Source organism: Drosophila miranda, chromosome 3 (genome assembly GCF_003369915.1).
Source record: "Drosophila miranda strain MSH22 chromosome 3, D.miranda_PacBio2.1, whole genome shotgun sequence".
Taxonomy (NCBI): domain Eukaryota; kingdom Metazoa; phylum Arthropoda; class Insecta; order Diptera; family Drosophilidae; genus Drosophila; species Drosophila miranda.
Window position 1 is genome coordinate 23,331,491 of NC_046676.1, and position 16,515 is coordinate 23,348,005.

At 48.1% G+C, this 16,515-nt stretch overlaps 3 protein-coding genes across 4 annotated transcripts in view; all 3 read right to left on the bottom strand.

Annotated features, from left to right (window-relative positions):
* Positions 1-3,798, bottom strand: part of LOC108159366 (protein slit) — a 54,998-nt gene extending 51,200 nt beyond the window's left edge. The window contains exon 1 of the mRNA XM_017292590.2: positions 3,261-3,798. The gene's annotated coding sequence lies outside the window, so the exon portion shown is untranslated. The remainder of the gene's footprint in view (positions 1-3,260) is intronic.
* A 1,328-nt stretch (positions 3,799-5,126) lies between these two features.
* On the bottom strand, positions 5,127-13,078 carry LOC108160024. Of its 2 annotated transcripts, none has more exons than XM_017293761.2 (8): positions 12,884-13,078; positions 8,964-9,956; positions 7,689-8,902; positions 7,425-7,589; positions 7,074-7,353; positions 6,223-7,007; positions 5,918-6,153; positions 5,127-5,844 (listed from the first exon to the last, which is right to left on the bottom strand). In XM_017293761.2, the coding sequence occupies exons 2-8, from the start codon at positions 9,829-9,831 to the stop codon at positions 5,274-5,276; spliced, it is 4,119 nt and encodes a 1,372-aa protein (XP_017149250.1). In that variant the 5' UTR covers positions 9,832-9,956; positions 12,884-13,078; the 3' UTR covers positions 5,127-5,273. The 2 variants fall into 2 exon arrangements, with proteins under 2 accessions (XP_017149250.1, XP_017149249.1); XM_017293760.2 differs by having other exon boundaries at positions 7,425-7,592.
* A 1,495-nt stretch (positions 13,079-14,573) lies between these two features.
* LOC108159671 (death-associated inhibitor of apoptosis 2) lies at positions 14,574-16,511 on the bottom strand. Its single transcript, XM_017293153.2, has 3 exons — positions 15,991-16,511; positions 14,917-15,928; positions 14,574-14,848 (listed from the first exon to the last, which is right to left on the bottom strand). The coding sequence occupies exons 1-3, from the start codon at positions 16,369-16,371 to the stop codon at positions 14,760-14,762; spliced, it is 1,482 nt and encodes a 493-aa protein (XP_017148642.1). The 5' UTR covers positions 16,372-16,511; the 3' UTR covers positions 14,574-14,759.
* Between the last annotated feature and the right edge of the window lie 4 nt (positions 16,512-16,515).

The window sequence follows — 16,515 nt, forward strand, 5'->3', positions numbered from 1 at the left end:
CACTTAGGCCAGAGAGTGGGCTCCGGGCCAGACCCAAAGAGAGTGGCACAGTAGGGAGGACAGAGGTCCGGTCTTCCTTTTTGGCAAGGGAATTTATGAAGACATGAAATGACTTTGATGTTTTTTCTTTGCCCTCCCCCCACGACTCCAGCCATGACTTGCAGGCGGGGGGAGAATGTTGGCCATTTGTTACGGACAAAACGGTTGGAGGAAGCGCTCTGAGGTTAGGGGCTGTGTGTTGTCTAAACATCAAATTATAGATAAGATCTAACACGAATATGATTAGACCGCTGGATCAGATCTAGGGCTTGAGACCTTTGTCTAATCTGAATTGCCTAAAATGTCACTTGAGTGAATGATCTCTCTCTTAATCCCTATTATTGTACATTCCTCTCTCCATCGTTTTTACCATTAAAATCTATCAAAAATGATTCCGAAAGTGGATTTTTCTGTGGTTAATACTGTATTTCCATCATTCTCCCTCATTTTCATTATTTTGAGTGCCTTCAAATCTCTTTAGTCCCTCGAACAGCTTACTTCTTGCCTCAATCTACTCCTAATCTTCCCCAACTCTCCCCAAATACTCAAAGTGTTAAAGGGCAGATAGTAATTGTTGAAATGGCCATCATCCCAATCAAACTGTCTTCTCTCAATCAAGCCCCTCAATCAATTTAGTGCGTAGATGAAATTCCCTGCAATGAAAGCGATTAATTAGAGCATCGGACAGAGCTGCCGGCTGGAGCGGGCCCCAAACTTCTTACACCTGCCTTTCACTCGTGTCCGTGTGTAACCCTAATACTTGCCCCAACCATCCATCCATTCCCTAGAGATAAGACAGCAGGAAAACAAAACACTTGGCACCCAGGGAAGGGGCACGGCTATGGTATGGGGAATGCGTGTAATCAACACTTTTATGTGATCCCAAATCCAATTCTCAACTAATTACCAAAGCAACGATAGGAATAGGCAATAGGTGGATGTGTGTGTGTGTGTGTGGGGCAGTGTGGCAAGTGGAATGGGATTACCTGCATGCCGATTGGGTGGCATTAAAGACCTGCCCTGCCCTCCAAAACATTATTGTGCGATGTTTATTTACTGAACCGAAAGGAATCCTCAATTCGAACGAATCGAAACTGCAATCCGGCCTCTAGGCACCCAGTGACGGTCCAGTTGCTGCCCCAAAGGCTTAGTGGGGATTTTGGTGGCAGTGTTCTTTCCACAGCTACAGCTATCTGCTTTCGTGTGCACTTTTGTTTAAACAAAATCAATCCAAATCGATTGCACTACCTTTTTGGCTGGAAAATAAAGACGTAAAGAGCAGGCGAGGAGGGGGGGAATGGAAAGCCATAAGAGATTAAAGAGGGCCCCTTCCTTGCGATAACAGAGTGGAAATTAAAGCAAACTGGGGGAATGTGCCGCCGAGCAATGCCACTGAAAAGCGGCACTAATACGATGTAAGTACAGTGGAGATTAGCCGGCAAAGAACGAGTGTATTTAGTTTGAACAATTCTAAAGAAATATAAAACCAACTTTCATCGAAAATCATTCAGAATCATGCTTTAGTTTTTGAGTATATTTCGATTCTTAAGTTGAAACATAGTCTATGATGTTCTGAAAACAATTTAAAGCGCTGTAATCTACTTAATATGTTAGGAAATAATTGTCCGCCCCATTCCACACACCTTGGAGGATATCAGCTAGTCGTGGCTCCTCCTTCCAGGCCAGCAAGCACTTGAGTGTTTATTTACACTCGTCTTCTGTCTTGTGTCTTCTGTCTTGTGTCCCATTCCCCGCTCTGAAGATCTTTCAGGGTTCTTTTCTGTTTTTAAGTAAGCGATTAATGCGGCGGCTGTCGGTTGGGAGAGGGGCTGTTGGCTGGGGGCAGGGGAGGACAATGAAAATTTGTCACTTGACAAAACAGAAACAAAACGATTTCCATTTGGGCGACGACAAATAAGACATGAGGCAGGCACAAGTGCTCCTGCTCCTCCTCCTCCTCCTCTCCTCCTCTTCTCATTTGGGATTCCTCCTACTTCTGCTTTCTCTCACTCTCTTGAATGAATGCCAATGTATTGGAAGTAAGAGCCAAATCAACAGAACAATCGTCGTCACACACACGCAGGACGTAGACAGGACGCACACAGGACACAGAGGATACTCTCTCAATGATTGTTATTAGTACATTTGCTTCTGGAGTATATCTAATTTGCCATTGATGTGTGCATTAAGTATGTATTGAAGGCACAGGACAGGACAGGACATCGCCAGTGTCGTAAAACATTAGTGTCCCCTGAGATTAGAGCAACAACAGCGCGAAGGAGAGAGCGAAAGAGAGACAGTAGCAGGGCAGGGGCAGAGGCAGGGACAGGAAACGGCAGAGGAAAAAGGCTGGCTCATCGCCCTTTTATTTGACAGTGGGCCATATTTATTGCCAACTCATTTCAATGCAGGAAGATAGAGAGAGAGAGAGAGAGAGGGCAAAGCTAGAACTAGAAGACAGAGGAAAGAGGAGAGACAGGAGCTACGAAATACAGAGAAAGAGGCGCTACGCAATTCGGACAAAGCGGAAAAGCAAAATACGCCATCAAAATAAATAACAGAAAAACAGACACATACGCACACACATACATATGTTTGTACGTGTGCGGGAGAGGCTGTAACAGAAGAACCAAAGGAAAGTCAGAAAGCTTAAGCCGGCACTCTCGACTAGAGCATACCCCTGCTACTGCACAGGAACTGGTTTTCATGAGCAGAGAACTAGTCTCTCCCAAAGTTTCCACTCTGTCAAGGTGCATAACCAACTTTTCAATGAATTAAAACACAAAACAGGACAGTACACGAATGTAACATACCCCTTGCACACCTCTCAAGTACGGGGTATAGAAATACAGTAGCACAGCATTCGGCGTTTCCGCAAACAAAACGAAACGTAGAAGCAGCACAAGGAGAGAGAGAGAGGGACGGGACCATAGCCTGGGGGAGGGTTACGTTACGTTGCGTTACAGTTACAGTTACTGTTACTGTTTGGTGGCGACGGCAGTGTCGCGTCCCACCCAAAATGTAATGAAATCCTTTGTGTGAATACGTGTGCGTGTGCGCCAGTGTGCGTTTTGTTTGTCAACTTTTTTGGCCAAGGCGGCGGCAGGCAGCACATAAAAATGCTAATACCCAAACACTACAACAAATTGCGGACCAAATATTGTATAAGTTGTGGAGTGGCTCAGACACCGTCTAACTGTATAATTTCAGCGAGCACTTACCGTTTGAATTCAGCCAGGTGAGGGGGGCGGAGCAGCAGGAGTAGAAGCAGGAGCAGGAACAGAGTCAAAAGCACCGCTAATCCAAAAGTCCTTTCCGCTCAGAAATTGTGACACACTCGACAGACGCGGCACACACACACACTTACAAAAACCACAGGCACTTGTACAATAATCACTCCGCTCTTTGCGTTGCGAAAAACTTAATTTTCATTCGTATTTTATTCGAATTGCGCTTTTATATTCCGATTGCGAGACGAAATTCAGGAATTTCAAGTGGAAATCTTGTTGGAGCACTTTTCGACAAGCAGCCCCAACAACCGTCTTGTGGTGGCGGCGGCGACGGCAACGATGCTGGCGAACAAGAAAAACTTTTGGCCAACTTCTTAGTTAGAGTGCTTAGCTAAATGGCTTTGAAAACGCGCGCTTCTTAATTATATTCACAAGTTCTTCGCTTCACGCGAGCATAAAGAAAAACACTTATTTTTCCGTTCAGCGACGCGCAGCGACCGCGCAGTTTGAAAGTTGGGAGTTTTTTGTTTTTTCTGAGAGACGCAAGGAAAATACGCCCGCCCAACCAATTTCTAGGGTATGCCGAATGTTGCGGGACATGTTGCTCGTTTCCGCGGCACATGAATCTGGCCCATACAAATGAATGTTGCCGCAACATTTGTGTATGGAATTAACTACTTTTAAGTACTTGCATGATTTTTATTTTGACAAAAACACGGTTTCAACAAAAATATTAAACAAAAAAAAACAGTCGCAGTGCTGTCACGTCAATGTTGCTGGGGACCTAAAAGCGTTGCTGGCAGCGAGCAGACTTATCGTCGTATACCGTTCGAACCTCAGAAATATACCAAAGTATACCGTCTCATTTTTACGATATACCGTAAATATACTGACGAATTCAGGTTATATGTTACATATTCCGATTTTATATTCCGTGGAATATTATTAGCTAGATAGAACATATAGCCCTGCCCACATCATTTTAGGTCGTTGATGATTAAATTTTCTTCAAGATTGGCTAGTGTTTAAACAAGGTTTAAAAAAACACAGTCGCAATGTTGCTAGTTTTTAAAAATACCGCCTTCACTGTTGTTGAAGAAAAACGGCAAGGTAAAATCCAAGCCGATTCCGAATATTGTGATTGCTTATTGTGAAATGAGGTGAGGTGCGGCTCCTCGACATGTTGCTGGGCCGTTTTACCTCATACCTCTACTTACCTTGCCGGCAACACGTTTTCTAATAAACCGGTTTCAGAGAGAGCTGCTCATTTGTTCGTCTCTGCTCTCTCAGCAACGATGCGAAGTTCTAGCAACATGTATACGAGGTAGAGTTGCCAGATCAATGCCAACTTAAGCCCGCCTACGTGATTATTTGAAAATTCAGCGGATTAACTTTTTTGCACCAAAACAGATGCAACTTGCAAGTCATAATCAGAAAAAGAAAAACCAGGGAAATTGCGTGACTACTTGACTCAAACGCAGGGAAACTGTATCCAGATTAGCTGGTTTCCTGTCTGGCTCATTACTACCCATCCTTTGTTGCTGCTTCCTCCAGAGTGCTCTGCTCTGCGCTTTCCTTTTCTGAATGGTCACGTTTATTAATCGGCTTAGCTCTTGGTTTCGTTTGTTTTTTAAATACGCGGCCCTTAACTACCGGGCACGTAGCCCTCCCATTGTTTGGATAATTTTAAGGGCAACTGCGTGGACAGACGCAGACGCCGATCCATAAGTATGAAATATGTGACACGAGGGTAGGTAGGGTAGGGCTACGGGTAGGGGTCGTCGAGATGGCGATCAATGGACGACGGACCGACTTAAGGACCGGTTACGTCAGCTGTCGGACGCTGCAGTCGATCAGTTAATATTTAGTTGTTCCTTCATTATTATTCGCATAACTACAAGTAATATTCGTATTTGTATAACTAGCACTAATCAAGTCTAAAAAAAGCAAGCAGATATGTGGATCGTACAGCAACTGGCTTCTGTACGATACGAAATTAGTCAATTAAATCACAGATGTATTATTTTGCGCACACTCCTCCACATCCACGCCGGGCGTCCGGTCGGGCGGCTCGGCATTTAGCACCAGGTTCTCGATCGAGCGGAACGAGGCGTCCTCCAGGTGCGTGGACATGGCCGCAGGCGGACGTGGCAAGGTGTTGGCAATGCCACTTAGTCCCCCACCTCCGCTCTGACGTGGCAGCGGCGGCTGGCGATGTCGCACTGAGGAGCGCAAAATCGTAACCACATCCTCGGCGGTGTACGGACGCCGCTCCAACGTGGCCATGGCCGATGTGGACACTGTCTCCGATCCTGGGCGATGCAGCTTCCGGCCAAGGGACTGCGAACGTTGTGCATAGCTAGCATGGCTGGGACGTTGCCCAATCTCAATCGATTCGGGACTGCTGGTGCTGCCGCTGCCGCTGCCAGCTGGCGATAGCTCTGCCTCTGCATGGGAGCTGCTTCCCGCCGGATTGGTTAGAATGGTCAGATAGTCGGGCGGTGCCACCGGCGATCCGGACTCCGCATCGATGCTGAGCACGGGTCGCGTGCGGCTCGAAGAATCTCCGAGTACTCTGTGGATGGAATGGAACGGGGGATAGTCTCGTTATAACCTATGCTCATCTGGGAGTGATCTGCACTCTGTACCTGCGCACGCTGCGTCGAATACTCTGCCGCAGAAGTTTGGCCAAACGAGCTCCGGTCGCTGTGGTGTAGGATGGCGGCGGCGTGTACTTGGGCGGAGCATCGTTCTGGGCGTCAAGCTGCCCATTGTCCTGCTGCTGGCCGGAGGCATTGCGACGGCCCTGGGATGTGGCCTGCCGGGCCGATGGACGTCGCGGCTCGTCTCCCTCCTCCGGCGGTCGGTACAACAGTTGAATGCGCTGCAAAAGTGCCAGATAAGGAAGGAGATTGAAGGAAGATTCCCAAAGAATCAGCGGGCGAGGGCTTACCTCCAGAATGTCGGGAGGTCCGTGGGTCAAATACCGATAGATCTGGATGATGGCCGTAACGGGAATGACCAAAACAATGCCAATTTGGATGAGGCTGCCCGTCTTCCGCAGCCAGTAGCTAAAGTACGACTTGCCGCGCCAATAGTAGAACTGATTCGACAACGATGCCTTGTAGTCGACCACCGAGAGCGTGATCAGGCCAATGGGCAGCAGGACATTCCAGGAGAGGGCCAGGAAGGCGGACATGGAGCCGCACATGCGCAGATCATTCACCAAGTCATCGCCATTGTAGGGACGTCCGCGTATCAAGAACACACCAAATATCTGCGCCGTCCAGATGATGGGTATAAACCAGGAGCCGCCCAGCAGAAAGTCCACGTAGTACAGTATCGAAATTCCCACTTCGGTGGCAAAGGGAATGCTCAGCAGCAGCCCGGTGACGCAGCTCAGCAGCACGGAGCTGGTCGAGTTGCCCAGGGCACTCGAGATGGGCTTCCACATCACACACAACTGCGCCAAGCCGAAGCAGGCGAACAGGGCGAACGCTACGGCAGCCCACACCCAAGAGATGCTCTCGCTGGCCAGCGATAGAACGGCCGGAAAGAGTTCGGTGATGAAGCGCAGCGCCTGGAAGCCGCTCTCAATATGGATCATGGTGCGATTCCGACGATACGTCTCCCCAATGAACGACGAATAGTGCGGCACCAGCGCTCGTGGATACGACAGCAGCTGGGGATTGGTGTTCGCTTGCAGCGAATACACGGACGTATAGCTGTCGGCGTTTTCTGAAGCGAAGCAATCAAGTATCAATTAGTCTTTTATTCCCCTCGATATTCTATCCCAATCCTCACCAAAGGATCCTGGCACATAGATGTAGCCGTGCTGCCAGAGAATCTGGGCACAGCACAGGGCCAGCAGGGCCATCAGGCCCAAACCCAGAAAGGTGAGCAGCACCAGGACAATGGCATCGCGTCGCAGAGTCGTCTTCGAAGCACTGGCATGGGTACGACTGGTTATGGCTATCACCGAGGCACCCAGCAGGCCCCACGTGAGGAAGGTCTCCTGTGTGGCCGCCGTCCAGCTGTTGGAGTTCACCAGAAACTCATCAAAATCGCTGGCAGCGAAAATGTTCTGAGGAAAACAAACAGAAATGGATTTAAGATGGGTTCAGGGAGGAGGATTTGTCAGGGGCGACGACCTACCTGGAGCTTTGTGGGATCCACAGCATAGAGAAACTTCACTGTCACCACCGTGAGGGCCACCAGGGGCAAGGTGTTGATGAGATACGCAAACTTTCCCAGAGATTTCAGTCCTTTGCAGAGTATGAGGAAGACGCCCGCCCAGATGAGGGCCAGGTAGAACGCCAGCTGCTGGAGGAAGAGGCAGTTAGTCGGTTAGATCGGGGGGGAAGTGGGAGCATAGTGTGGGAGAGTGGGTGGGGAAGGGAGCGAGGCCGGATCACCTACCCGATCATTGACATGGAAGCGCACTCCACTCGCATCCGGATGCTTGGCCAGATGCAGCCGCTGTAGGACCACAATATTGAAGTACTCGGCCACCGTTTGGGTGAGATTCCCGGTGGAGTTGGCCGTGTGATTCCAAAAGGGAAAGGCCACCTCCTGCCAGGGGTAGCCGATGCGTTGGGCTGTGGGAAAGACGTCCCGCAGATAGACCAGAATCCAGGCAATCGACACCGTCGAGTAGATGGCCAGGAAGCACTGGACCATGACCAAAGCAATGCCCACGCCGGAGCAGATCGGACTGATTTTCCACATGGATACAGGGCCGGCACGGATCTTGGCCCCCAGGCACATCTGCAGCCAGAAGATCGGTATGCCAAAGATAATGGAGAGCATCAGGAACTGGAGCAAGAAGTTTCCGCCATAGTTCATGGTGAGCACGGCAAAGCGGCACAAATTGAACACTCCGAGGGTGCAGGCCATCAGGGCCAGAGCGCGACTGGCGGCATGCGGCCACTGGCTGTTGAAGCCGCACTTTTCTCTGAGCGGCAGATGAAGCGGCTCCAAGGGGGTGGTGCTGCTGGCACTGCACATGGTGGTGCTCTGCGCCTGCAGCTCCACCTGATCCTGATCCTGATCCTCCTGGTCGTGGGTGCTCACCGAGCTGCTGCTGCTATCCGAGACCAGGGACAAGGGGCTGGGCATTCGGGAGGAGCGGGCCGAGCTCAGCTCCGAGCAGGTGGTCATCATTTGATGCGTCGGCGTCTCCGGCTCCGGCAAATACACCCTCGTTGGGGCACTCTGTGGCCGGCTCTGGCCCACAGCTATGCTGCCACGAGACGGAGTGGGAGGTCCCTCCAGGCGGCGACCATATTGCCGGGGTCGCTCCTCGCTCGAGGCACGCGCCGCCGTCCGCTGTTCGTTCTGCAGGAGATTATCAAAGATGTGAGCATCGGTGAGCATCTCCGAGCCATACTGTTGTGGTTCCTGTTGGTTGTGGCGCAGCGCCTCAGGGCAATCGCCCTGCGAGAAACAACGTCGCATATCCGCCTCCCGCCTGGGCTGCAAATCCACTAGCAATGTGGGCAAGTCATCCTCTTCCCCCAGTGTGGCTTTGGTCTCATCTGGTTCTGAGTGGTGCTGCTGCTCCATGGCGCGTCGCAAGGACTGACGACGCCAGACATCGGCGACTGGCTCCTCCGGCGATGCTTCCAGGAAGGCTGCAGGAAAAAGGTTATGTAATTTATTGATTTCTATCGATTCTTTCGATGTGGGACTTACCCGCTTGGCTTGTGCTGGGCCTCAGGGAGCAGCTAAAGGTCTTCCGTATTTGATGCTCCCGCTGGAAGTCTCCGTCGCCCATAAGGCCACTGGACGTGGCATCATCATCCAGGGCAGATTTTTTGTGTGCCTTTCGTTTCCTACTCAGCGGCAGGGTGCGCGTTCTTGGCTCTCGCTTGAGGCTTGAGTGACCATCAATGATGACCAAAGAGTCCTCTCGACTCAGGGCATTGTCCATTTCCTCCAGATAGTTATCCAGATCCATGAGATAGTTTTCCACCTTGTCATCGTCACTGGCACTGTTCAGCGATGGGGAGTTGGTGCGAGAGGAGCTGCCATTCAGCTGCGAGGCACCGTGCACGTCCAGTATGGCGTCCAGTTCATTCAGCACACAAAGCTCGGCCTCGTTCGTCTCGGCCTGATCTCGCTTGATGGGCGTACTCAGGGGCGGCGGCTGCATTTCCTGGCTGCCACAGAAGGCACTTCGGTCGTCCTCGTGTATCTCCATCTTAAAGCTAATGGGCTGCAGTTGCATCGGCTGCTTCTGCTGTTTTTGCTTCTGCTTCTGCTGGTGGAAGCCCTGTGGTGTTTGCTGGATTTCAATCAGATCCTCATCGCTCAGTTCGTCGTCGTAATAGTCGCAGGACTGACGGATCGATTCGCTTGAGAGGCTGTGCGAGAGTCCATAACGCTCAGGCTCCTCTTGTTGTTGTTGTTTCTGCTGCTGTCTGCGCGGCTTGCCCGCTGTGTGTCCTGTGGAGGCACCTGCTGCCGAGGAGGATGTCGATGGTGTGGGTGGTAGACTAGCGTAGGCATTTGAGTTGCGTTTGAATTCCACCCGGCCTGCTGCTTGTTCTTTACTGTTCATTTTGTTGGCATTGCCGCTCAGCTGATGGATGGGGCTGGCTGGCTGGTGTCTTGGGGTTGGCGTCTGTTGTAATCCTGCCGCCGCTGGGTCCAGTGTTGGTTAGCGGCTGCGGTTTCAAATTTTTCCTGATAACGATAAGCAACAAACTGGTTAAACAAACTTCTTGTACACTATCTGGACATTGAGACAGGTCAGCTTCTGGAGATCAAATCAGCTGGCGTTATATGCAAAAATGCAATCAAATGCAAACAAGCGCGTGCTCTCAGCTTTTACGATTGTTTGCACGTGAGTGAATCGCGTCCGCCAACAAACCTCCCCCCACCCCCCACCTGTCCGTTTTGTGACAGCCGCAAATGGTCGAGAAAATACATACACATAGAGTATATGCATATGTGGAATGGGTATACGGCACGGGCAACAGAAAGAGAGAAAAGTAGAAGCAAACAGTGTGGAGAGGCGCATGTTCATTCAACTGATCAGGTGAATGTACTTCCGTTAATAACTCTTTTTTTTCATCCATGATATGTTCATATAAACAATCTCAAAAGGGAGTGGCGTGTGTGCAGTGGTGGGGGGAGGGGACTGGAGCGGACTAGGCACTCGAGCCGCTGTCGCTGCCGCTGGCACGTTACCTCGATTAAAGTCAAATTTCGGTGTTTTATTTCTTCTTTTTCGGACGCTGACCGCCGTGTTTTCAGCCTCAAGTCGAAAAATCTGGCTGAATCACACAGAGTGTCTCTGGGGTCTGGTCTGGTCTGGTTTTCTTGTTTCGGTCGATTTTGCATATGTATAACCGTGACCTTCACAGAGTTTTGTCGCCGTCGCTGTTTTGTTGGGGCCATAAAAACTTTAAAGAGATCGGATAGGCACCGCACCGCACAGCATCGTATTAGGGCACACACAAAGAAAATCAGTTAACCTGTGTATGGGAGTAGTGTGGTGCCATGGCGGTATGCAGCTGTCTCCGGCTAATAGAATAAGCGGCATCCATATATTAATTGTTGACTCGAGAGGTCAAATTATTTAGCGAACAGATGCCATTGATCGCAGATTCACACACACTTTCCACTACACCACTACCCTCTCTCTCTCTCTCCCTCTCTCTACATAAAGCCCGGTACGGGTCTCTGGGGAGACGTACCGTTAAATTTCGCCGCTGCTCTCGTTTTTTCGCATCAAATGTCCGAGAAATAAAGGTAAACAAGACAATTAGTGCTGCCGTTTGAAAATGCAGTTTTGCAATTGGCAACTCTGTCCGCACGGCGGACATTTATGCTCCGAATGATCAAGACATATCGAACAGAAGGTAAGGAATTATCAATTAAGCACCTATGTCAATTGCATCCATCTGGATAGGTGAAGACGAACGAATGGGGTGGCAAAGAAACTATGGTAACCGGGCACAGGTAGAGCCTTACCGCATTGTTGAATATACCTTGCTAATGACCTTCGGTGGGGGCTAAAAAATGGCAACACCCAGCTGCCAAACGGCAAAGCGGGCGGCTGGCTAACAACTTGTTTTCTTTTCGTTGCAGTTTTAATGCAATTTACAATGAAATTGACATTCACCAAACAAATAAAACAAAACTAGTTAATGCTGGGGCACACGGGGCACACGACACACACGTAGCAGCTTCAATCCAATGATCGCGGGCGATGCTCGCAAGTGTGGTTTCCTTGCCACATCGGTATTGGTATTGGTTGCTACGGTGTGTGTGTGTGTATGTGTGTGTGTGTAACTGGGGTTGCAACGCAGCACCGAATGGTACCGTTTTCGATGTGAGCCTCCAGTCAGTCCCTATAGCTATTATTATGGTTACAAAAAGAAAATCAAAGTGCAGCACGTTTTTTCCTGTGCTTCAGCGCCATTTCCTCTTTGACGCCACAGAGAGGGATAGAAAGAGAGAGAGAGAGAGAGAGAGAGAGAGAGAGAGACAGAACTGACAGCTGCCAGGTTTTTCTTTCCACCGAAGCCTGCCCGGGGGCTTGACTAGTACTGGAACTGGCACTGGCACTGATGTGGGGGGATATACAGGGGGAAAGGAGTCTCATGTATGAGTAATGCAACAACCAGCACGAGTACTTTGCAAACTGCAGCAGAACGTTCAATTAAGTTCAATATTTGAGGAAAGCATTGGGTCAATTGCAAAACAAACGATCGTGCAAATGTATACAGAAATGTAAATGTACAGATTCTGTACGAATAAGCAATTTGGATAGCGGGAATTTCGCTATTTATTTGTTTATCTGCTCATTTGGCATGCCGCAGAACATGTACGGAACGTGAAAGGGAGCCCTGCCCTGCCCTGCTTTTGTTTTTTCTACGTTGTGGAAATCGCTTTTACAAAACAAACACACACACAGATAGAACCATACGCACAGACACATTATCCGCTACTTATGAATAACTGTTTTTCAGCGAAATACAAAAAAAAAATGAAAGAAATGCTGAGTGCTGCTGGATTTGCCATTGCGGTTTGAATGGGGAATACCTTAAGTGGGATTGGTCATTCCCCAAGCGATCCAAAAACAAATAAAAGAACCACACAGCTGTTTTCCCAAAAGAGTGACCCGAAAAACGGAATGGAACCACCGCGTATGCGCAGCACGCCCCGAGCCTAAAAACATCATTTCAGATTTCATTTTAGTGTGTGTGTGTGTTTGTGTGTGTGTGTGGAAGCAGTAGTACTTTCGGGTAGAAATAGTGAGATCTGCAGATACGTGTCGTGCTCTCGCTCTCACTCTACCTCCTCTCTCCATTGGTTACTATGTAGGTGTATGTGTGTGCGTGTGCTGCTTTTGTTTCTCGCATTTCCATTTCCAAGCGCACGAGCAAACAAACAGAAAGAAGATTCCAAACTTACGAAACAAATCAAAAGGGAGCTGTGGGGCAACTTGCCACACAATCGCAGGTCTAGCTCGCCTTCTCTCTCTCTCTCTCTCTCTCTCGCCCACACTTAGTACGAGCAGTTAGCATAATGCACCAGTCACACTCACGCTAGCACACACTCACACTATTAGTTAGATGTACTTTTATATGAAGAATACTCACACACACGTGAACGCGATTGGTAATTTTGATATTTTGTATCTTGTTTTCCTCTGAATTCATCAGAAAAATTAATAACTAGCTATTCTCTTCGAGTTGGTTTTCGTTTCCAGAGCTGATTGCGACCCGCACCACACAAAACCACAATAAAAAGTTAATAATAAAATAAAAACCACACAAAAATTAAAAACGCTGCCGCTCCACACCAGTGTGACCGCGGATTTATCGTTAAAATATACCGTCCGACCCTCAGAAATATACCGTCTCATTTTAAAAATATACCGTAAATATACTGACGAATGAAAGTTCTATTGTACATATTCCTCGTTTTTGATATTCCGACGAATATTACTAGCTATATAGAACATTTAGCCGTGCCCACATAATTTCATACGATTAATGAATCAGTTTTCTACACAATTGGTTAGTTTTTAGTCCTTGCTTTTATTGTATTTTGACTAAAACAAGGTTTAAACAAAATAGTTCAACAAAAAAAACAGTTGCAATGTTGCTGGTATTTGAAGACGTGATGCGTGTATAGCTCTTTGTACACCCTATTTCGCTAATTTTATATGAAGATCAAACGTAATTTATTAAGACCTTTTCTCAAATTGATAATCTTTAGACATATTCGAGTACATTATTAGTATCTTGTATATATTAATGTCGATCCTGATACCTACTGAGCCTTGGAAGACAAACGTATTCACAACTCTATAACATTAATTTTCCCCAGGGTATGTGTGCATTAACATTAGCAACATTAGCAACATGTTTGTGTATGGAATGAGACTCATTGTTGCAAAAGATAAACTGCGGCGAATCGGGTATTGCCTATATTTCAAGCTATATAGATTTGCTCACTTGGCTTTATCCCATAGATAAATGCATTTTCTACAAGATTGCTTCTTAATTACCTTTATGTATTTTATTTCGACTAAAATACGGTTTTCAAGTAAATGTTGCCGCAACAGTGTGTATGGGACTCATTGTTGCCAAAGCGAACTGGGGCGAACTGCGGCGAATTAAAATTTGATTCAAATTCCTCATATTCTTTGTTCCGTTGAATAATACTATCTATATGGAACATTTAGCCATGCCCACTCAATTTTGTACGATTGATGAATCAATTCTATACATGATTGGTCTATTCGAAATACTTGCATTTATTGGATTTCTATATAACATTGAAAATGAAATTAATAGATTGATCAAATTGACAAAATATACAAGCTCCCAGGGTATGCCGAATGTGCTCATTTCGGAAAAGCTCCTATCGATACCTAATTAAACCAATCAATGCCATATCGATAGTGATCGCGATTTGAATTGAAAAGCGGGGGACAAAAGGCTCACATTTAACATTTAAATATATTTTTATATTTCGAATTTGGAGTTAGATTTAGTATAGTTTTGTGTAGGTCTAGACTATCAGCGAGCGGTTTATAAACAGTATCAACAAAAAACACACTTGTTAATAGAAATACGATAACAAAACAAAGAAACGTGATGTGATTGTGTTGCACCCTTCACAGCTGGAGAGTAGAGAGAAATGTTCGATCTAGCGATAGGAAATTGCTTATAGTTCTTAGAGTGTTGATCTTAGTTTATGGACTGTGAAGGGTATACGCAGTTTGCACACAGTTCCTTTGTAGGTTTCTTAGTAGTTATGTAGTTAAAGGTATTCAACAGATCAACAGATTATTTGATTTATTGTTTTGCTTGATATTAATTTAATTTGGTTCATGTTTTCTCTATACCAGAGCCCAACGTAAAATGAAATTTTGAAACACCTGTTATTGCCAAACACACGGAAGGAGTACCCTTAGTAATTATCTAATATATATGTACTTTGTGTTGATATTCGCCAGCGGCTGATTTACGATAGAAATGTGCGCACAAATCCCTTGATGTCGGCGCGGCACAAGGGACAGATGGCCACGCTGGGGGCGCACTGATTGCACGTCGCTGCAGTGAGAGAGGGTTTGCGTTTGAGATAACAGCGCATATAGATAGGGGGGCATGGCATGACTTACCTAAGTGACCGCAGGGTAGGAACACCACCCCAACCTCCTCGTCCAAACACACTTTACACAGACGGGCGTCCTTCAGCTGACGGTTCTCCTCCTCCAATGAAATGTTGCCATTTGGCGGTGCCACAGACATTCTCTGCATCTGATCCGAGATGCTCGCCTCGGGGACGACAGCCGGCTTTGCCTTGTTCTGCATGGAATCGGAGGATACTGCCGCTTTGCTGGTGGTTGCCTGACAGCAATCAAGGGGCGGTGCAGTCGGCTCTGTTGGCTCCCGCACCTCGAGGGCTGCTTCACAGCCCGCCTTCTCGAAGATGGCATGCAGCAGTTCATCCAGTGTTTCGAAAGCAGAGCCTGAACTGGAAAGCTTGCGTTGAATAGTGTTTCTCAACACTCCTCCGTCTATGCCCAGGGCGAGGGCTTCTTTGGCCGGGCTCTCGTCCATTAGGGCATTCAGCTGGGGAGCTGGAGCCGTTGCTATCTGGGATCCAGACGATGCCGCCATAGCCTCACCCACCTCACGCACAAAGGTTGGTCCCTTGGCCAGCAGCACAAACTGACATTTGGGCGACCATTTGGCATGCTCGTGCCAGGGCTCGTCCTCCTTCTGCCAGGAGCGCAGACCAATGTTGCAGTGGAAGCAGCGAACCTGATCAGAGATATTCTGATAAAAGAGACCTGCCTGGGCCAGTGGCTCGGGAGGCTGAATGTTCCCAATGGGCCAGTCGGTGAACGTGCGCAGTCGCGAGTCCACGCAGGCGAAGTTTGGAAGTTTTGGCTGGGTTGTGGGCTGAATTCCCAGCTCTTCCAGATTCTTTCCAGCGGCAAATTCGATAAGCGGTCCCATTTGGACACGCGGACAGTTGGGGAAGAAGCGTCGGTGCTCGTCGAAGGCGTTATCGTTTTTCTCCCACTTGGCTATAATGCCATTACACCATACGCACTTGACATGATCCAAGCGATTTAGATAGTAAAAACCAGCCTTGGCCAGAGCCTGAGGCGTAACGTTAGGATTCTAGGGGGAAAAAGAGTGAGATTTATGCATTTCTAGAGGGTCGAGTCTATTTTTTCACTCACTGGCCAGTCCTTGAATGTCTCCAAGCGATTCGCTTCCAGGTGAAGATCAGGACAGGCACATGGGGAGGCAGTACCGCCGCTATCCACCATGGTGTTGCCTTCGCTGTCGTTCTCCTGACTCAGCGTGATATTGCCGCAGTGACTGGGGGCCAGCACCATGGAGCAAATTGGGGAGCAGCGTCGATGTCTTTCGGCCACTTGATCCCCGTACTCCCACTTATCGATGCGCACATGACACCAATTGCACTCGGCCTCCAGCCAATTCCCCGTGGCAAAGAAACCATTCGTCACCAAATCCTCGGCACTGACGGGAGCATTCAGAGGCCATTCCACAAATGTGGCTGTGCGTACGCTCTCCAGCTCCAGTCGAAGATCCGTCATTGTTGACGCACAAAAGAGTTACTTCTATCCGTTCGTGTGTATAGTCTGTTGTGTATGAAATTTCCTTTACAGTGATGTAATTTGACAGAATTTGAGGATTTCTTTGACAGAAAATCAAAACAGGAAAAAAGAAGAGAAAAGTAA